The sequence below is a fragment of the Marmota flaviventris genome, chromosome 17 (assembly GCF_047511675.1).
Source record: "Marmota flaviventris isolate mMarFla1 chromosome 17, mMarFla1.hap1, whole genome shotgun sequence".
Taxonomy (NCBI): Eukaryota; Metazoa; Chordata; class Mammalia; order Rodentia; family Sciuridae; genus Marmota; species Marmota flaviventris.
The window spans coordinates 36,876,994-36,898,765 of record NC_092514.1 but is presented as its reverse complement, the minus strand read 5'-3'; the positions used below and the strand labels follow the sequence as shown (position 1 = coordinate 36,898,765).

At 40.9% G+C, this 21,772-nt stretch overlaps 1 protein-coding gene and 1 non-coding gene across 3 annotated transcripts in view; both read right to left on the bottom strand.

Moving 5' to 3' along the window:
• Positions 1-836, bottom strand: part of Suz12 (SUZ12 polycomb repressive complex 2 subunit) — a 48,452-nt gene extending 47,616 nt beyond the window's left edge. For both annotated transcript variants that reach the window (XM_027924186.2, XM_027924187.2), the window contains exon 1: positions 334-836. In XM_027924186.2, coding sequence (XP_027779987.2) covers positions 334-607 — 274 coding nt within the window. In that variant the 5' untranslated portion in view covers positions 608-836. The remainder of the gene's footprint in view (positions 1-333) is intronic.
• Positions 837-17,970: 17,134 nt separating this feature from the next.
• On the bottom strand, positions 17,971-18,169 carry LOC114083070 (small nucleolar RNA SNORA74). Its single transcript, XR_003581091.1, has one exon. It is a non-coding gene; the product is annotated as a small nucleolar RNA SNORA74 (small nucleolar RNA).
• Between the last annotated feature and the right edge of the window lie 3,603 nt (positions 18,170-21,772).

Sequence of the window (21,772 nt, the reverse complement as noted above, 5' to 3'; positions counted from 1 at the left end):
CATAAAAGAAAACAAGTACTCGTCCTGGGATCTCCCTGCACCTTCAGTCCAACTGTGCAACCTCATCTCAAAAGCCTGCCCTTAACGAGGGGCCCCCGCGGACCGTGGGGGAGTCAAGAACCCAACCCGGACCTCGCTCCCACCTCCACCAAAGGCCCAGGACTTGGGGTCCCGGGGAGCCGCAATCCCTGGCGTGGGGACATCCCCCGCGAAGCCTCCCTCCACTCCCAAACCAAGTGCACTCGCGGAGAGGATGGGGCCCGGCCGAGAGTCCCGAGCCCCCGGTGCCGCAAGAGTGCGTCTCCCTGCCCTCAAAGCCTCGCACACACTCACTCTCAAAGGCCTGGAGGAAAAGCTCGTGGTCAGCCTGGACGTGCTCCATTTTCGGCTTCTTCACCGGTAACACCGCGGCCCCCGCCGCTGCAGCCGCGGAAGACGAGGAGGCGGCCGAGTAACTGCCGCCGCCTCCACAGCCCCCGCCGCCGGATTTGCCGCCCGAAGCCGTCGCCGCCGCCACCGCCGCCGAACCCCCGAAGCCGCCTCCCCCGGACCCCGCGCTGGGCCCCGAGCCGCCCCCTCCCCCACCGCCGTGCTTCTGAGGCGCCATCGCGGTTCCTGCCTCCTCCCCCCGCCAGCTACCCGCCGGGCGGCCCCGGAGAGTGAGCGCCTGCAATACCAACCGCTCGCCCCAGCAGGCTCCGGCGGACCGAGGGGGGAAGGAGGAGAGAGGGGAGGAGAGGGGAAGGGAAGGGAGGAGGAGAGGAGGGAAGGAGGGAGGAAAAAAAAAAAGTGTCTCCTCTGAGCCCCGCTCCGCTTCGGAGGCCGCTCACCCTACCCTGGCCTCGCTCCGCCCACTTCCCCTCCCGGCGCTCCGATTGGCCATCGGGAGCGCGCGCCGCCGGGCCGCCCAGCCTGTTGGCCCGCGGATTCCCCCGTCAGTCACGCGGAGGCGCTTCTCGCGGAGGCGCGGCTTGGTTGGCCCGTGCGCGTTGCCGATCGCGGGCCCGGCCGCCTCTTTGAACTGAATTCGCGGGAAAATTAGGGTCGGAGCGGCCTTCCTGCTGGCCCCGGTGCATTGTGGGGAGAGAGAGACCCAGCGAGCGGCTTAGGGAGCCGTTTCTCGCCTTCTGAGCGTCGTCAGTCGCCGCCCCCAGGGGGGTACGGAACCCCTGGAGAGAGGCGGGCGTCTAAGGAACTGGGGGTGAGGGGCCTATTAAGTGAACTGAGATCCTTGGCGAATCGAGTTTCTAGTGTCTCAGGACCCGGCCTGCCTGGGGCTTGGTGTGCCCACCAAGTGTGTGTGTGGGGGGTCGCTTCCCAGCTGGAAGGGCCCCTGGGGCGGGGATCGCGTCCCCTGTCCCCTCGCCACCACGTGCCCCAGGGCACCCTTGACCGAATCCCACCTCAGCCCCCGGCTTGCGGCGGCAGCTGTTGTCGGGCGCCACTGGGCTCCGCCAAAGGGAGCGATTTATAAGGTGGCAAGGGATGTCTGAGAGGAACGAGGAAAACTAATTTTGTAGATGTCGTGAGGTTTCAGGGTTGTTAGCCAGAGAGGTCGTGGCTCCTCCGCACGACGGGAGCAATCTTCGATCCTCCCCCGCCACCCCTGATCCAGGCGAACCTAGCAGGACGGACACTCCTTTTGACAATCCATTCATTTTGCGCTTAAAAAAAAAAAAAAAAAAAAACGAGAGGGAATCCGGTGTCTTGCGGGTCTTGCTTGAAAAGATCGATGCATAGGCCCGATTCAGTCTTGTGGTACAGGTTGGTCTGGGAGCTAATGCTCTGAAAGCTTTGACTTTGTGATTGGACAAAATGATCTCCTAGGATGTTTTTCCAAACTCAAATCCTGTTATCTTACATTACGTCGAAATGAAACATAATCTTCAAAAATCCCGATCTACAAACAGAACCATTTCATTCTCTTCTTGCGTTTTTTTTTTTTCCAAACGTCTATTTTGGGGTTCTCTCTAACTGCAAAACTGTTTACAAAACTAGCCGTCTTTGGAATGGTTATTTAAATATCTAAAGTACCGATTTTAATCAAAATATTTTGTTTCTTCAGAAAACAAGTTCTACAAATGATGGATTTAATGTAAAATTTGGCATCTCAGTAACACATCTGAAATTAGCTGTACATCTTACCTGAAAATAGGTATACCTGTTGCTAATCTTTAAGGTCAGCTTCCCTGTATTTTATGTTTAGACAAAAAGAATTCAGCATGCTTTCTTGTTATATATTCTCTGTGTTCTGTGTTTTAAATTTTCCCTCTACAAAAATGGGGGTTTTTTTGTTTGTTTGTGTGTTTGTTTGTTTGATTTCTGAAGTAAGCCATCTCTGACTAATGACATCCCACAGAGACTTGTGGGTATTTAGATCTTAGTAAAGTCCTCATCTTCAGCTTTATGGAGTTAGGAAATGAGGTTTCATCAATTCAGTCAATTTTGAAGCATTAAATTACACTAAGCAAATCACAAAATATCAAGTTATAAACCAGAATACTAATTTGTTATTAACTAACTATAGCTATAACTGGCAAAATGCCCATTCCATCATTTGACCAGGGTTCTTCCATTCTTTGAGGAAAAATGGAATAGAGGAGCACATACAGTCAAAGAAAAAAAACCAAAGGATAAATTATCATAAATCTCTGATGAACAGAGAAATGGACTTAAGGGGTTTAGAATGTTCTAAATAAATAACGTTTAAAGAACAACATTGTTAGCTTTGGGTATGTGGGCCTCTGCAGGGTCTGTACATGTTAGTTAACCTGCACTGGTCATGAAAATCAAAGCTAACTATGCTGGGAGAGAGGCATAGTAAGAAATCCTCACATTTGAATTCTCCTTTATCTAGTATGTAAAATACTGGGGAAAAAAATCTTATTACCTCAGATAAATTAGAACTAGTTGAGAAATCTTAGATTTCTGTGTGTGAGTTGCTGGGAATTGAATCCAGGACCTTGTACAGACTGGGCAGATACTCTACCACTGAGGTACACCCCAGCCCTGTTACTATCTTCTTAATCAGATAGGTAAAACATTTGCAGGCCATCTCAGGGTTGGCCTCTTCTGTGTCTAGCTTACTTGTTTTGTGTTTATTTCTGAATTAGGGACAACAACTGTTTTTTGAGATTTCTGATGTCTGTCCATAACATGTATATGTTTAATTCCTCTACACATATTGAGTTTAAATTGTTTCTAGGGGTCTCATGTTTATTTTTATATTATGTCTGGAATTGAAATCTTAATTCCTAAAAAGCAAAGACCATTATTCCTTTCTTTTATATTTTCTAGCACATGACAAAATATGTGTTTAAGGAAAGAATAGCAATCATTTTAATATTTGTCAGTGTGTTTTTGTCCATATTATCTCACTTTTTCACAATGATCCTATAAAGCCAGCATTAGTTCCATTTTTATAGTTGATAAAGCAGGCTTCCAGAGATTAAATGACTTGCTTGTTGTTCACTGTCAGAGCTGTGATCTGAACCCAGGTTTTCTAACTCTAATTTCTATGCTCTTTTGTAATTAGAAAATCCTTAGTAAAGTACCATAGGCTAACTGTTCTGAAATTGATTTTAAAACTGAGGGTCACTATCTTCTCTGACCAGATAGTCATCTCTTTGTACTCTTCCATCTATACTTCTCTCACTTTCACTAGTACCCATACTTTGCTTCATATAGAGTTCAGAACTGGAATTTTAAAGATTTTTTTTGTGTGTGTGCCTGGACCCCTTTGGCAGTCTACTGACACCTATAGGCCCCTCTTTAAAAAGTACATAAATGTAAAGTTTATTAGATTATGAAGAAAACCAATTACAATAAAATATTGTTACCAAAATAGTACAAACTAAAGTTGTGATGTAATACTATGAGTGTTTCTTTATGAAAGTAGTAATATGAGCTAGGAGCAGGTCAGTCTGATAACTATCAAATCTGCAAAGTAGTGATAAGGATAAATAATATTTTGAGATACCTGAGAGAACTGTAATGTGATATGAAAATATCTGTTATTTCTCTTGGTAACAAAGTCACAAACACTGTTAAACACTACTATGAGTTCCCTTTCACATTAGTAGTTGAAGGAAATACTAAATTTCAGTTAGAGATTAGTATGAAGATGTAAATTTTTTCTCATCCAAGTACACAATCCTATTCAACTTAAGCACCTCTGTGGCAAGGAGATGTAGCTCAGTAGTAAAGCACACACTTAGCATTTGTGAGGCCCTAGCTCAATACCCATCACCAAAAAAACCCTCTGTGTCATAGCAGCAAGTGGTTTTCTTTCTCCCTTTCTGGAAGTTTGTGGGGGCAGGGATGATACATGATTTATCTTAGTAACTGAGATGTCTATCACTGTGTCTAGCATAGAGTAGCAGTTCACTCAGTGAATCTTGAATAAGAATGGACACCAGCTGGGTGCGGTGGTACACGTGTGTAATCCCAGCAGCTCCTGAGGCTGAGACAGGAGTATAGCAAGTTCAAAGTCAGCCTTAGCAAAAGCAAGGCACTAAGCAACTTAGTTGCTTAGAGATCCTGTCTCTAACTGAAATACAGAAAACGGGCTGGGGTTAAGTGCCATTAGGTTCAAAAAAAAAAAAAGGATGGACACCAGTACACAAAGGTAAATTATGATAATAATGCTTGAGTGCTTACTGTGTGCCAGGCAATATGTTAATGTAATTTGTTCAATCCTCACATCAACCCTGTGAGACAAAGACTATTATTAATTACCCCATTTCATAGATGTTAAGTGACTTGCATAAGGTCAGTAATGGAGCTAGGATTCTAATCCAAACTGTTTATGTCCAGAACCCTCACTCTTGACCATCATTCCACAAAACTAAAGACATAAGATGTTGCTCAGCCAGGCACAGTGGTTCATGCCATAATCTCACCTATTTGGGACACTGAGGCAGAAGGATCACAAATTCAAAGTCAGCCTGAGTAATTAGTGAGACCCTGTCTCAAAAACTAGAAAGAGTGCTGGGGTTGTAACTCAGTGGTAGAGCACTTGCCTAGCATGTGTGAGTCACTGGGTTCGATTCTCAGCACTGCATATAAGTAAATAAAGATCCATTGACAACTAAAAAAATATCAATAAATAAAAAGAACAGGGGATGTAGTTCAGTGGTAAAGCACCCTAAGTTCAATCCCTAGTACCAAAATAAATAAATAGTAAATTTTAAAAAGAGACTGGATAATCCTTAACAACTACAGTCATCATTGCCTCTGGATCTGATATTTGGAACCTTGACTGTCATCATTATTTAATTCTCAAAAGGGTGCCTTGGGCTTCCAGGCTAGGTATTTCTGTGGACTCTACCTCTAGGGCAAGATGGCTTCATTTGTTCATATTCCCTTTAAATGGAGCTGAAATTAAATTCCTCTTTCATCAGCTCAGCATGTTTTCATATAAAATGTACTTATAAAGTCCAAAACAAACAAAAACATCTTCAACTAGTAATAAACCATTATTTTCAGCCACCAATCTGTGTAACTCCCCAAGCTTTGACCAGAAGACCAGTTCCACTTCCCTCCCCATCCCTATAGCTCCTAAGCCAGTCATACAGTCCTCCTGCTAGCCATGGCTTCATCAGCCACACAAGCTAAAGAGAGTACCCACAACGTTTCATCTGAAACCCAAGCCAACCTCTAACAACCTGTCAGACCACCATTGAGGTGATTGAGAGTAGAACAGCAGGTTAAGAATTTGCATGCCTTGGGCTGGGGATGTGGCTCAAGCGGTAGCGTGCTCACCTGGCATGCATGTGGCCCGGGTTCGATCCTCAGCACCACATACAAACAAAGATGCTGTGTCTGCCGAAAAAACTAAAAAATAAACATTAAACACTCTCTCTCTCTCTCTCTCAAAAAAAAAAAAAAAATTGCATGCCTCACAGGGCATGGTGGCATACAGTTAAAATACCAGGTATTTGGTAGGCTGAGCTAAGAGAATCATAAGTGTGAGGCCAGCCTGGGTAATTTAGTGAGACCCTGTATCAAAATGAAATAAAAAGGATGTGGTAGCACACGCCTGTAATCCCAGTGGCTCAGGAGGCTGAGACAGGAGGATCACAAGTTCAAAGCCAGCTTCAGCAAAAGTGAGGTGCTAAACAACTCAATGAGACCCTGTCTCTGAATAAAATACAAAATAGGTCTTGGGATGTGGCTCAGTGATTGAGTACTTGTGAGTTCATATCCTGGTACCCACCCGACCCCCCCAAAAAATGACAAAATAAAAAGAACTCAATGGTAGAGCCCTGCATCTCGTATGCATAAAACCCTAGGTTCAATCCCCAGTCCCTAGTGGGGAGAGAGAGAGATGTTACACAAAAGCTAGGTGCATCTGTAGTCCCTGTAGTATCAGCCACTGACTGGAGAGGCTGAGGCAGAATTGCTTAAGCCTCAGGGTTGAGGCCAACCTGAGCAACACACACACACACACACACACACACACATATATATATATATATATATATATATATATATATATATATATAAAAAGAAAAAAGACATTGCACATATCATTTCTAGGTCAAGAAAGATGATCAGTAAATATTGCCTCTGATACACTGAAATGAATCATAAGTATGAATGCATTTAACAAAAAGTAACCAAGATATCGAGTCTCCTTTTTACTGATACAGTGTCTATATTCCATCTATGCTCATCACTTAGCATGATTAAGGAATGATACTGTGACAATAAAACAACAAATGCCATAGCAAAGAAAAATCTCTTGCTTTGAATGAATGTATTTACTAATAAGTTCTGAGAGAAATATAATCAAATTATTTTAAGAAAAGCCTCCAAGGTAAAAATAGTAATGATCTGCCTAATAACAGGTAGATTAAAAGAACAGTTTTAGCAGTCCTATTTGAAGCTTATAAACAAATGTTTACTCATTTTTGTTTCCTTTGTCTAAGAAAGAAAAACACAAGAACTGTGGAATACTCACGGTGCATTATAGGGTTTTCATAATAAACCGCTGATTTGTGTGTTTACCTAAAGTTAACTAGATATAATAAGGATAGCAGGGAGCCTTAGTAAGAACCCCTGGGACACAAAGAAACTTGACACTAATAACCAGAGGAAGAATGAACCACCTGAGCCAAATTTGAAATATGTAAGCCTGAATTTTGGGAGACCTAAGTCTGGAGACAACTATTATGCCTGTTTTTTAAATAGTAGGATTAGTTCTTATTAGATTGCCCAGTCTGGTCTCAAAATGCAACCCTCCTTCCTCTGCCTCCCAAGAATCTGGGATCTGGGTGTTTTATTTTTAATCTTAAACAACAGAAATGAGCTTCATTGTATTTATTGAGCATCCTATCCATACAACCATCATAAACAATAGTATCAATTACTATCCTTTTTTAATTTTTGAACTGATGCAACAAATTTTAATTCAAAGTAGATACTCTAAAAATAATCAGTTAAAATAATAATAAAGTCCAACAAAATCTCTCTGAATTTACAAGAGTACACCAACAGTCACAGACCAGTTTCACAACTGCTTCAAAAATTCACATTACAGCAACTGCATCCACCCCCTTATACACTTGGAACTGAATCTCAAAAGAGATTAATTCTCCCATGATTCCATAGCTTGTAAGGGGGAGATCTGGGATTTGAACTCAGTTGCATGGGACTCAAAACTCCACATGGCCAGACCCAGTGGCTCACTCCTGTGATCCCAGTGCCTTGGGAGGCTGAGACAGGAGGATCTTGAGTTCAAAGCCAGCCTCAGCAAAAGCCAGACGCTAAGAAACTCAGTGAGACCCTGTCTCTAAATAAAATACAAAATAGAGGAGCTGGGGTTGTGGCTCAATGGTAGAGTGCTTGCCTAGCATGCAAGAGGCACCAGGTTCGATCCTCAGCACCACATAAATGTAAAATATTGTGTTCATCTAAAATTAAAAAATAAACATTTTTAAAAAATACAAAATATGGCTGGGGATGTGGCTCAGTGGTCAAGTGTCCCCAAGTTCAATCCCCAATACCAAAAGCAAAAAACTCCATGTGTTTTCCAGTACAACAGAGATATCCAGGCTATTTTCTTGGAAGCCCCAGAGGAGAAGGTGAAGTTGCAAAATGGTGGGCTCTGTGCCATACCTTTCATTATGCTTTTATTTCTTTTAAAATTTATTTAATGATAATGGTTCTACTTATTAGCTTTTTTTTTTTTTTTTGAGGGGGGCGGGCACTGGGGACTGAACCCAGGAGCACTTTAACACTTTGACACATTGCCAGCCCTTTTTATTTTTTATTTTGAGACAGGGTCTCACTAAGTTGCTTATGGCTTTATCAAGTTGTTGAGGCTGGCTTTGAACTTGCGATCCTTCTGCTTCAGCCTCTGAAGCCACTGGGGCCTGCATCACCATGCCCAGTTTGCCTTTCCTTCCCTCCCTCCCTCTCCCTCCCCCTCCCCTCTCCTCCCCTCCCCTCCCTTCCCCTCTCCTCTCTCTCCTTCCTTCCTTCCTTGGCAGCAAGGTCTTGCTAAATAACTTAAGACCTTGCTAAAGTACTTGGCCTCAAACTTGTGATCCTTCTGTCTCAGTCTCTCAAACTGCCTGCATCACCATGCCTGGCTAAGTTTTTTTTTTTTTTTTTTTTTTTTTTAACTGGGGATTGAACTCACTGACTCTTTACCACTGAGCTACATCCCCAGCCCTTTTTATTGTTTATTTTGAGATAAGGTCTCCCAGGGGCTGGGGTTGTTGCTCAAGTGGTAGCGCTTGCCTGGCATGCCTTGCATGCGTGTGGCCTGGGTTCGATCCTCAAAATTCTCTCTCGCTCTCTCTTAAAAAAAAAAAAAGAGAGAGATAAGGTCTCCCTAAGTTGAATCGCTGGAATTACAGGCATATGCCATGGTGCCTGGCTCAAAAAAATTTTTTTAAACCAAAGCATTATATTATGCTGTCTTCCAAAGTCTGATAATGAGAAAAACTGGGCTAAATTGGTACAAATAGTGTATCCTGGGAAATATCTCAAAATTGGAGAGCATCTAAAACAAGTTTATGCTAAGAATAATGAAGATTATTTTGTTTCATAAAAATCAAATATAAATGTAAAAGATTATTCTGTATATGGGTAGTCCATGATTAGTTTTGGCAGTGCTCTGGATCACACCCAGGCCTTATGCATGTTAGCAAAGTGCTCTTTCACTAAGCTATTACCCCCAGCCCTAGTTCCTGGTTTATGGTTTGACTTAAGGGCTTTTCAACATTGCAACAGTGCAAAAGTGTAGACATTCAATAGGAACTGTACTTGGAAGTTTGAATTTAGTTCCTGGGTGCAATATTTGATACCATACTCTCAAATGATGCTGAGCAGAAGCAGTGAGCCACAGTTCCCAGTTCACCAAGTGACCATAAGGGAAAATAATCGAGACTTTGTATTATACTATGTTCCTCAGCTAGTACATTAAGTGTATTCAATGCATTTTTCGTGGTTCTGGGGACACAACCCAGGGGTGCTGTACCACTGAGCTACATCTCCAGCTCTTTTTAATTTTTATTTTGAGGAAGGGTATTGCTACATTGCTGAGGCTGGCCTTGAACTTGTGATCCTACTGCCTTAGCTTCCCAGGTAGCTGTGATTATAAGCATGCGTCACAGCTTACAGCTTAAAATGCATTTGAATTCAGGATATTTTCAATTTATGAAGGTTGGGGATTTTATAAATGAGTTTATTTGGTTCCTAGTTCTTGAAGTTGGAAAGTCCAAGATCCAGGGATTACATCTGGTGAGGACCCTGTGCTCTACAGCTTCATCCCATTGCAGAAAGCAAGGTCAGAGGGTCCATGAGAGAGGGCAAGAGAGGATTGCACTTGCTTTTATAGCAAATTCACTCTCACATTAACAGACTCATTTCTGCAATAATGTCATTAATCTATTCATGCTCTCATGACCTAATCGTCTCTTAAAGGTCCTCTGGAGACTGTTGCATTGAATCCTAATTAGAATAAGTTATATTCCATATATGTATAATATGTCAAAATACATTCTACTGTCATAAATATCTAAAAAAAACAACAACAAAAGACTGTTGTGTTGAGGATTAAGTTTCCAGCACATGGCCTTTGGGGGACACATTCAAGGCACAGCACTGTGTAGCTATCTTTTATATATTTTGTTAGCATTATCAGGTATTTTAATTACTTTTATAACACTATTATAGTTTGTATTTCCATTTAAAGTTTATAAATTCAGTCAGGTGCAATGATTTACTCCTGTATTCCAAGTAGAAGTTTGCAGGTTGAGGCCCTGAGCAACTTAGCAAGACCTTCTCTCAAAACAAACAAACAAAAAAAGGGCTGGGGATGTAGCTCAATAGTTAAGCACCCCTGAGTTAAGTCCCCAGTACCATCTCACCCCCCAAAAAAAATTCACCTTTAGTTCACAATTGCTAGGCTATAATTGTTAATCAAAACAAATTAAAGGATACAGGCCTTTAATTTCAGGTAGTTGTTATTATTACAAATATTTTTTAAAATTTTTTTAATTGTAGATGGACAAAATACCTTTATTTTATTTATTTATTTTTATGTGGTGCTGAGGATCAAACCCAGTGCCTCACACGTGCTCGGCAAACACTTTTCCACTGAGTTACAACCCCAGCCCACAAATATTGTTTTTATTTTAATGACATGATCATTATTTGAAGGATATGTTTAGCAATTACTATGTAGAAATTAATCTGTAGCTGGGTGCAGTGATGCACACCTGTAATCCCAGAGATCTGGGAGGCAGAAGGAAGAAGATCCCCAGTGCCCAAAAAGGAGAAAAAGAATTTGTTATATAAAATCAAATTTTATAGCCAAAGGAAATGTAGACAGTATCTACTTTAAGCCTCTTAAATGTCTGAGGAAAGGAAACTGCATCCCAGATTTTAAAGTAATTTGCCAAGATCACACAGGAGGTTAAGTATATGTTGAGAGAGAATCTGCAGGAATGAATGTTTATGAAAGAGCTGTTTCTTAGCTTACTAATTCAGTGTACATTAGATGTTTCAAACAAAACTAAGTCCTCATTTACCTTATTCTATTTGGGTTTGAACTACTTATTTTTCAACAAGCCCTACCCTTGGCTTCCTGTGTCTTAATTTGTAGGAAGATATTCCCTTCGAGCTTGTAGCAATTTTAACTTGCTGTGAATCCATTGAAAGCCATTGTTGTTCCATCCTTTCTGCAGTTATTATTACTCTTAACTTAATTTTTGGTAGGGAAAACTTTTTTTTTTTTTTTTTTTTTTTTAGTACTGAGGGTTGAACCCAGGGGTTCTTAACCACTGAGCCACATCCCTAGCCCTATTTTATATTTTATTAAGAGACAAGGTCTCATTGAGTTACTCAGGCCCTTGCTAAATGACTGAGGCTGGCTTTGAACTTGTGATCCTCCTTCCTTAGCCTCACAAGCCACTGGGATTATAGGCGTGCACCATCACACCCTGGTTAACAGTAACTTTTTTTTTTTTTTTTTGTACTGAAGATTGAACCCAGGGACCCTTAACCCTTTTATATTTTATTTAGAGAGAGGGTCTCCTGACGTGCTTAGGGCCCCCTAAATTGCTGAGGCTGGCTTTGAACTTGCGATCCTCCTGCCTCAGCCTCCTGAACCACTGGGATTACAGGTACCACCCTGCCCAACCAGGCTAACAATATCTTTTTAATGTGACTAGTTTGAAAAAGTTACTACCTTCATAGTTGAACTGAACAACAGAGGTATCTCCAAGAGACCTCACAATGATTTAGCAGCCATTTTTGAAAGAAAAGCACAGGGTTTGTATGTTACCACTGGGATAGTTTGTACTCTAGGTGCCTGAAAAAAATTCCTTGATGTTTATAAAGTATCAACAGTAGAACTCATAATTTTGTAACTATTTTCTATCATAGAGACACTGTAAGAAGAGGAAATTACTAAAAGAATAAGACTCCTTTATATCAAGGTAAATAGAGTTTCTATACTTTTAGTGGTTCAGAAGCAAATTACATTCAGAGACAAGGAATTTTAATTTGGTTAAAGAGAGTTCTCTTAATAGGAGAGAAATACTTCTGGCTCTATTTCTATTCTAAAAATTTATTTTTTTCTTAAGTTCCAGTTTACAGCAAATAGGTGAAAGAACACTACACTATGTGTCTATGAGTAAACATTTGAATTGATCACTAATTCACAGTGTGATTTGAAGAAGTTACTTAACTTCTCTATCTTAGTTTTCTTAAGCATAAAAGTAAGTTCTGATTTAGACCAGTGTTTGTTTTTTTGTTTTTTTTTTTTTTTGGACTGAACATTGAATCCAGGGTGCTTTGCCTCTGAACTACATCCCTATTCTTTTTTACTTTTTATGTTGAGTCAGGATCTCAATAAATTGTTGAGGCTGCTCTGGAACTTTCAATCCTTCTGCCTCAGCCTCCTGAGTTACTGGGATTGCAGGAGTGCACCATCAGGCCCTGCTAGAATAGTGATTCTTGATTATGATAGATTCCCTGGAAGTAGAGGGTAGATCATATTTAATTTGGGAAATAATATTCAATATTATTATTTTATTTTTTGAAAGCAAAACAAAAAGAAAGTTACCTGTAGTTTTTACACCAATATCACTGAAAATAAAATTCTAAATCAGTGGATAAATGAAAAGGTAAACTGCCTGCTAATATGTCAGTTTTTGCTTTTGCCATTAAGAGATAGGTTAACTGGCTCCTGTGTCCTTTCAACATCATTATGCTTTACTATTGTTGTTGTTTTTATTTATGTTTTAATTGACATAAAAAAATTGTATATGGGGCTGGGATTGTGGCTCAGTGGTAGAGCGTTCGCCTAGCATATGCAAGGCCCTGGGTTCAATCCTCAGCACCACATAAAAAAATTAAATAAAGATTGTGTCCAACTACAACTAAAAAATTTAAAAATTTTTTTTAAGAACTAGAGGCATCAATCTTTAATAACTTACAGGTAAATGCTAAAAAATAGTTAATAATAATACAGAGAACACACATGGCTTATAAAAAGGGTTGTGGATCTACAAATGTGAGGGAGAGATCTTGGTATTTTCACACAGACACAAAAAATAAAGACTATTATGACTGGCATTAAAAATTTTTTTTAAAAGTTGTATATATTTATGAGGTCCCATGTGATGTTTTAATACATGTATGCATTGTGTAATGTTCAAATCAGGGACATATTATTATCCATGATCACAGGTTATACTTTAGAACTTCCTTACTTTTACTACAAGATATGCCAAGCTGCAGGAGGATTGCAAGTCCAAAGCCAGCCTCAGCAACTTAGTGAGGCCCTAAGCAACTTAGGGAAACCCTGGCTCAAAATAAAAAATAAAAAGTGCTAAAGACTTAGCTCAGTGGTAAAGCACCCCTGGCTTCAATCTCTGGTACAAAAAAAAAAAAAGATGTGCCAGGCTCATCTTGTATAATCCCTACTCCACAAACATGTCTCTGGATCCCTGGTTCCGTTACTGGGCGAACAGTGTGAGAAACTAAGATGTGCAAGTTAGGAATGCTCATTGCAGTTGGGGTCATTGCTTCCAAGCCTTCTCAGTAAACAGAGCTAGGAATATGTATTTTAACCCATATATGCACACAAATATATAATTATTTCTATGTCTGTCATTCTCTATCTATATTAAGCTAAACATGAGCTTATACTGATAGCTCTAACTCTAACAGTAACTTTGTGTGGTGTGTATGTGTGTGGTGTGGTGTCTGTGGTGTGGTGTATGAGGTGTGTGTGTTTGTGGTGTGTATGTATTTGTGGTGTGTGGTGTGGTGTATGAGGTGTATGTGTGTGGTGTGTGTGTTTGTGGTGTGTGATGTGTATTTGTAGTGTGTGGTGTGTGTTTGTGGTGTGTGGTGTGGTGTCTGTGGTGTGGTGTGTGGGGTATGTATGTGGTGTGTGTGTGTGGTCTGTGTGTTTTTGTGGTGTGTGGTGTAATGTCTCTGGTATGGTGTGTGGTATGTGTGTGGTGTGGTGTGTGGTGTGTGTGTAGTGTGTGTGGTGTGTGTGTTGCTGGGGATCAAACATGTGAGCTAGACAAGTGCTCTACATTAAGCTACATTTCCAATCCATCTTTTTTAAAAAAAATTTTTTTTTAGTTGTTGATGAACCTTTATTTTATTTATTTACATGTGGTGCTGAGAATCCAACCCAGTGCCTCACTCATACTAGACAAGTGCTCTACCACTGAGGTACAACCCAGGCCCACCTTTTGTTTTTTAATGAGTTATATTTTCTTTCAATCTTTCCCTGAGTATTTAGTCCAAATGGTGCTGTTAATATAGTTACTCATATCTTTAATAAAGGCCACCACATTTTTATTTGTTTATTTAGGTACTGGGGATTGAGCCCAGGGGAACTTTACCACTGAGCCACATCCCCTGACCTTTTTTTTTTTGAGATAGAATGTTGCTTAGGGCCTTTCTAAATTGCTGAGACTAGACTCCAACTTGTGCTCCTCCTGCCTCAGCCTGCAGAATTGCTGGGATTATAGTCACACCCAGCCTTGCCACCACATTTTAGTGAGAATGAATTTCTTTTTCTTAGAAAACTTGAAATGTAGGGAACAGAGAGATAACCACTAAATCCTGGAGGAAAGAAAAGGTGGCACTGCACGTTTCCCTTCCCAGCCAACTCTGGTGAAAGAAAGAGACAATGAGGGTAGTAAATGAATGGAAGTTTTGCTTATCAGTTCTGCCTTCTCTTTACCCGTAGAGCTCACCATGTAAACTGGACACTTCCTCTTTACTTAAGGGTGAGCCCACATCGTAAGGGGGATGTTTGAGGTTTCCTACTACAAGGGCTTCTAGAAAACTGTAATATACATTATATTTTTAGGATTGAAATTATGTTGCTTGTGCCATCAATTGAAGCAAAATTCTGAGGGGCATACCTCTAATGCTGATGACTAGGAAGGCTGAAGCAGGAGGATTACAAGTTCAAGGTCAACCTCAGCAATTTAGTGAGACCTTGGCTCAAAATGAAACCATAAAAAGGACTGAGGAGTGGCTCACTGGTAGAGCACAGTGCCCCTAGGTTAAATCCCCAGTACTAGGGCTGAGGGGCAGAGTTTCTTTCTTTCTTTTTTTTTTTTTTTTTTCTTCATTAAAAGCTACTTTTAATTTCCTATAAGTCTTTAAATTTTAATAAAGTGTCTGAGGAGCAGAAGAAAGAACAGAATATCCCATGAATAGAGAGAATGAATTCACCACAAAACCCCCAAGTAGAATTGATAAACTTTTTATATTCTGGGCTAAATGTTTCCTGACACCATAAATTCTAATTTTTCAGAGAGAGAAGTATATGACAATTCACTTGGAAAATTATGGGTCTTGAAGACTTTCTCAAGAGCCTAAGCTACTGACTTGCTTCAAAAAATATTACAATAGAAGCCCAGCAAAGTGGTGCAGGCCTATAATTCCAGAAATTCTGGAGGCTGAGGCAGCAGGATTGAGGGTTCAAAGCCATCACTCAGCAATTTAGTGAGGCACTTAACACCTCAGGGAGATCCTATCTCTAAATAAAATACAAACAAGGGCTGGGGATGTGGCCCAGTGGTTAAATGCACCTGGGTTCAATCCTTGGTACCAAAAAAAAAAAAAAGAAAAAAAATTAAAATAGAACTTTTCACAAACCCAGTAAATAACCCTATTTCCTCAGATAAAGGCCTTGCAAAATCAGAATGCTTCCTGCCTTCTTATTCTCAATTCCTGGTTATACTGCCTACTCTCCATCCATACTATTTTCAGCATGATTCCATGAACATTTTCTACACTTTCTTCATAAGCCTAGAATGCCTTCTCTCTCCATTTCCTCATCAAATTTATACTTTCATCACTCTGACATCATCTGTGACATAAAAATGCCTTCCAATTTTCCCAGATAGAATATATTACCCATAGCAAATGTACTTTTCTCCCCTATTAGCTAATGCAGGCTAGAAATGTATCTAATTCAGCTGTCCATCTCTAGAGCCAATTTTAGAATAGGCATTCAATAAATGTTTGTTGAAGTATTGACAAAGGAATGAACATATCAACATAGTTGCTTCAGATACTGCTTAGTGGAATTCAGAGCTTGCCTCTGGGTAAATATTTAAAGTGTTTAGAAGACACAAGTAGGAGCCAAACACCAGGTTCACTAACCCTAGCTCAACCATTATGTGTATGGTGTTAGAAAACTCACTCAACTTTCTGGATCTATTTTTTACAACAGTTACAGAGTTTTACCAGATCGATTATTCCTATTCCAAAGTGGGATTATAGCCTTAAGTATTTTGGATCAGAAAAAAGTTTATGAGCCTCTGATAAAGTGCTTACTAATAGGCTGGGTGCGGAGGCATGCACCTGCAATCCCAACAACTGTGGAAGCTGAGGCAGGAGGATCCTGAGTTCAAAGCCAGCCTCAGCAATTTAGTAAAGTGCTAAGCAATTCAGCGGGACCTTGTCTCTAAATAAAATATTAAAAAGGTGTGGAGATGTGGTTCAGTAGTCAAGCACTCCTGAGTTAAATCCCCAGTACCAAAAAAAAGTACTAATTTCATAAAAAATGTATATATATATATATATATATATATATATATATATATACACACACACACATACATACGCATACATACATACACATACATACATACATACATACATATATATACATATTCTTTATGTGGGAAGCTATGGGGCAGTTGCAAATTTTAAGTATATTTCATCCACTGCCATGGATTAATTCCATTTTGTTATCATTTCTTTTTTTCTTTTTGAGAGTCCTGAGGTATGCTAATACTCTGCCACTGAGCTACCTACCCAGAGCTTCATGCTTCTTCTATGACATTTCATATCATCTTTGTAAACATTTCAGAAACCGTAGTACATGCATTAGTATTCCTACCTTTCTCATACATTGATAGCCTAAAGAAATACTATGTTACTTCAGTCTAAAACATTGACACATAAGTGAATAAGTCAGTAGTTTATTTCAGCAGTCTTCAAAATGAACACTACATTTTACCTTTATGGCCTGTGATAATCAAAGTGTAATGCTTATAAAATAAAAAGACCCAAATCACTAATAGATGTTAAAGAAAAGGAAAATCCGGGCACTGTGGCACTCACCTGTATTCCTAGCTACTCTGGATACTGAGGCAGGATGATAGGGAAGATGGCTTGAGCCCAGGAGTTCAGGGCCAGCCTGGTAACATAAAGAGACGCAAAACAAAAGACAAAGAAAGACAAACTAAGTTTTTCCTTGGCAGATTCCTCCAGGCTGAACTAGTCATTTGCTAGGCATTCTTGTACTTTGTGCATATCTTTTCTATGTGCTTATAAACATATATTTAAGTTTTACTTTCTTCGACTACACTGTGAGTGCCTCAAAGAGAGAAAATGTGTGTTATTTATCTTCATATCCTCAGCATCTTGCTTTAGACTTTGCCCATTGTAGATACCTAATCAATATTTGTTTGATGAATAAATAAGAAAGATGAAATGTGAATTAGGCCTTAACTGCTGAAGATTTCACTAGGCAGAGAAGCAATAAAGAGCTTCACTCTGGGGACTGACATGATCAGAACTGCTTTTGAGAGATTACTCTGATATACGTAATATATCATACCAGGTTGTACCAGGTTGCTATAGCCAATTGTTGAATTTTCAGGAATTTTGCAAGATAGTTGTTGAATCACTGTCATTATTTTCTTTCTTTCTTTCTTTTTTCTTTGTGTGTGTGTGTGTGTGTGTGTGTGTGTGTGTGTGTAATGAACTCAGGGGCACTTGACCACTGAACCAGTGTCCTCAGCTGATATTTGAATTCTATTTAGAGACAAAGTCTCGGTGAGTTGCTTAGTGTCTTGCCCTTGCTGAGGCTGTCTTTGAACTCAAGATTTTCCTGTCTTAGCCTTTCCAGAGTTGCTGGGATTATAAGCATGGGCCATGGCACTGGACTTGTTTTTGTATTGTGTCTGCTCCCTAACTTGAACTAAGCAGCCAAAATGAATACTTAGCACACTCTCAAGGAAGCAAAGTCCTGCCTTGTACCAGTCCCATGTACCACCAGTGACATAGGCAACTGGATGAAGAAGACAAGATAATCTTCTCCCAGCAGTTTAACACCATCACAGGAATTGTTCTGTCCAGATAACTGACTATTGCTGGAAGAATCGCTGTCATTATTAAAATCTGGTTCTATAATGTCACAATCAAATAAATTATACTAAAACAAAAATAATACTAAAAACTCATCACTTCCAAATGATTTCTTCTCTATAATCTTGAGATTGTTTATGTCTATTATATCTATATGATAGAAGTAGTAATATGATTGCTATTGTGCATCCCAATGCCATCTTTAGAGATTTAGCTTGAAATCAATCTTGAGGGAAATATTTGTACTATGGAAATGGGCGAATACTACAAATCAAGGCTTTTCTTCACCACTCTTCCTACAGAGTTGGTTGACAGGTATTTACTAGCATTGTTAGAAGTCAGAATTGACAAAAAGAGAATGATAAGTTTGGAAAGTAAAACTGAGGAAATAGGATTGAGGTAGTCAGTGGGGAAAAAAGGAAGGAAAAATGAGAAGTATGAGAGAAAAGACAGAGGATTAGAATCATTTGGAGATTCTAATACACAAGAAACAGGAATTTGAGAAAGAACAGAGAAGATAAATGAGGTGGAGCTGGGCAGAGTATGTGTGTATATGTGGTGGGTCATCTACTGAGTAATGCAAGGGCAGGGGAGTAATGCAAGAAATGTTCCAGAACTGAGGACAAATGTTTCTAAATTGAAAGGACCCTCTGACTACACAGCACAAGGAAGGAAAAGATGCACATTGAGACATTTTCACACTGTTCATTTTCAAAATATCAAAGATAGAAGATCCCAACAGCTTCCAGAAATAATAAAAACAGGGTCATACACAAAGGTACACAGTCATGTATGAAAGGTAGAATTTCATTAGACTTCTCAGCGATAATATTGGAAACTATAAGACAATTTTAAGTTCAAAGGGAAAATGTTTAACTTCAAATTACATATCCAAATTATCATGTTAATCAGTGAAGAGATGGAATAAAGGTATTTTCAGACAATTAGGATCTAAGGAAGGGGCTGGGATTGTGGCTCAGTGGTAGAATGCTTGCCTAGTACCCTAGAATGTGTGAGGCACTGGGTTTGATCCTCAGCACCAATTTAAAAAATTAATAAATAAATAAAGTTTAAAAAAGCTATGATTTATTTAAAAAAAAAAAGATCTCGGGGAATTTTTTACCATTTGTAAAAGAATATTTTTCTTTAGTTGTAGATGGACACAATGACTTTATTTTTATGTGGTGCTTACGGTGGAACCCAGTGCCTCACATGTGCTGGGCAAACGCTCCACCACTGAGCCACAAAACCAGCCCAGTTTTTTACCTTCTTACACATTTTTACAGAAAGCTACTGGAGGATGTGCTCTACCAAAATGAGAGAGGAAAACACACATGGAAACCAGTACACAGAGAACTCACACAAGAAGTAAAGAAAATTCCCAGGATGAGGATGAAGGGAAATTCCAGAACAAGAGCTGTGCAGTTGGCTTAATGAGCAAAACAGTCAAGATTGGAATGGGAAAGATATTTCTAAGAAAAAATAAAATAGAAGCTGTACCTGATCAGTTTGAATGCATGGAGATATACAGTTCTGGCAGAGTGTTGGGGGCAAAAATTAACAATGGGTATACAGAAAGCTTAACAAAAATGTGAGATAATAATTAACTTCGGGGAAAAGAAAAAAGTCTAGGAGAGGAAATATAATAACCATATATGACCAGACCTACTTGAAGGTATTTTCAAACTCATTATAATATATATTACAAATTGATTTAACCCCCAGTTGTGCCAACCTGACCTTTTGGAGAGGATGAATGAGTGCATAAAGGGAGAAGAAGGGGACAGAATTGGTGCAACCAGAGGATACCACACTTAGTGGGAAGGACTCCCCTTCCCTTCATAAAGATGAAGAATATTCACCCCAACTTTTGAGCTCCCTTCAGACCGAGGAAAAATATTGAAAAGGGGCGTCCAGAGGGAAGAGTGGAGGATTGATGGAGAGGTTTCTTTGCAACACGGTTGTCACGTTGTGACCCTTACCCACATTGGAGGAAGGGGCAGAGGTGCTACGCTCAACTCCGAGCCCCCAAAGGGGCTTTGGCATCTCTGTTGCGCAAGCTGGGAAAGCTGAATCCTCGGCGCCCGCCCCACGCAGGAAGAGCCACAGGCCGGCGGCGACCTGGGCCTGAGGGCGGGAGAGGCCGACTCCCTGCTCGTCCAGCTGGACCGGGGCTGCAGGTGCCGAACTGCCACGACGAGGGTGGCTGAGGGCCAGGCAGGGCGCAGTGGGACCCAGGCCGCAGGACAGGCGCGCAGGGACCTCCAAAGCTCCTAGGTGCCCCTGCGTAGGGCGATGCCGGCCTCCATCCACTGCTTGGCCTGAGGCCGCTCAATCCAGCCCCAACCCCGGCTCTTGCCCGGGGCTCCGACCTTGCCCTGGACCCCAGCCCGTGGCCCTCAACCTTGCGGCCCCAGCCTCGCCCAGCGACCACCGTCCTCAGACCCCGAGCTCAGCCCGCAACCCACTAGGAACCTGGGACGAGCCTGGAACCGCCGCACCAGGCGGGTGGCAGCAGCTCAGGCCCGGTAGTTTCATGCTAGTTACCGCAGCACTGCGGTGCGTGTGAGCCAGGGCCTGTTCTACATCTAAGGGGGTGAGGGTGGGGGACCCAGCTCTCCACCTGAGCAGCCGGGCCGACATTGCGCGCCCGGGAATGACATACAAAGGAACAGAAGGAGTGGACCATATAGTGGCGTTCGGGTTGCACCGCGGTTAAGTCTGTGCATCACATTGGTTATACGTGGCATCCAGAAATAGGGAGGTAAATCACCAAAAGTAGTTGAAAAGTCTCCACGTGGTTGCACAGAAAAGTTGCAATTCGAAAGAGGGTAAGGTGGTGGTGTGGTTAGGGCAATATTGTTTTTCTTCACAAGCTTAAGAGTACTCTGGCTTTCAAAAGGATGTAATTTTTTTTTTGTTTTTTTTAAACAGTCGCCAGTGACCTTTAGTTGCCCCAATCCTAGATTTCCCAGCAAGCTTCGCACCTATTTGCCCTATGATCATGCTTAAGTTATGTCACCCTTTGGAGCCTGATTTGCTTATCTTTTACATGAGGGTAGCAACACTCACCCACAGAGCTGCTTGAGGATTGGTGGTGACAAGGTAGGCAAAATGCTTTGTCAGAGCCTGTGATGGGCACAGACTAGTGCAAAGAACCTTATGAATGAAGTTATTTTAAATGAATACGGGGGTTTGCGGCCAAAAGCGGCCTCTTGCCCACAATACCTGTGTGCTGAAGGGCTAGAGTGGATGAGATCCAATTTGAATGTGGGTTTTTGAGCAGACCAGGGTTGTAAAGGAGAGAGCAATAATAGGGCTGCTTGTGTGAACAACTAGAAGTCTTTTTAAATGTTAATTTGTACCTGGACAGCTCCCAGGTTGTGGAGGCTCAGAGTGAGATGGGGGACAAAAGGGGACAGAATTTTCAAAAGAGACAGAATATGCGGTATTGATTATGTGTATCTTATTTGATCTTATAAAAAATATTCCTTACGTGAAAAAAAAAAATGGATCACTAGTCCCATTAAGGCAGAATTTCCCCAGTGTTCAAAAACAATGTCTAAAAGAAAAGTTGAGGTAACTTGTAAAATGTCAATCAGAAGTTCAGGTA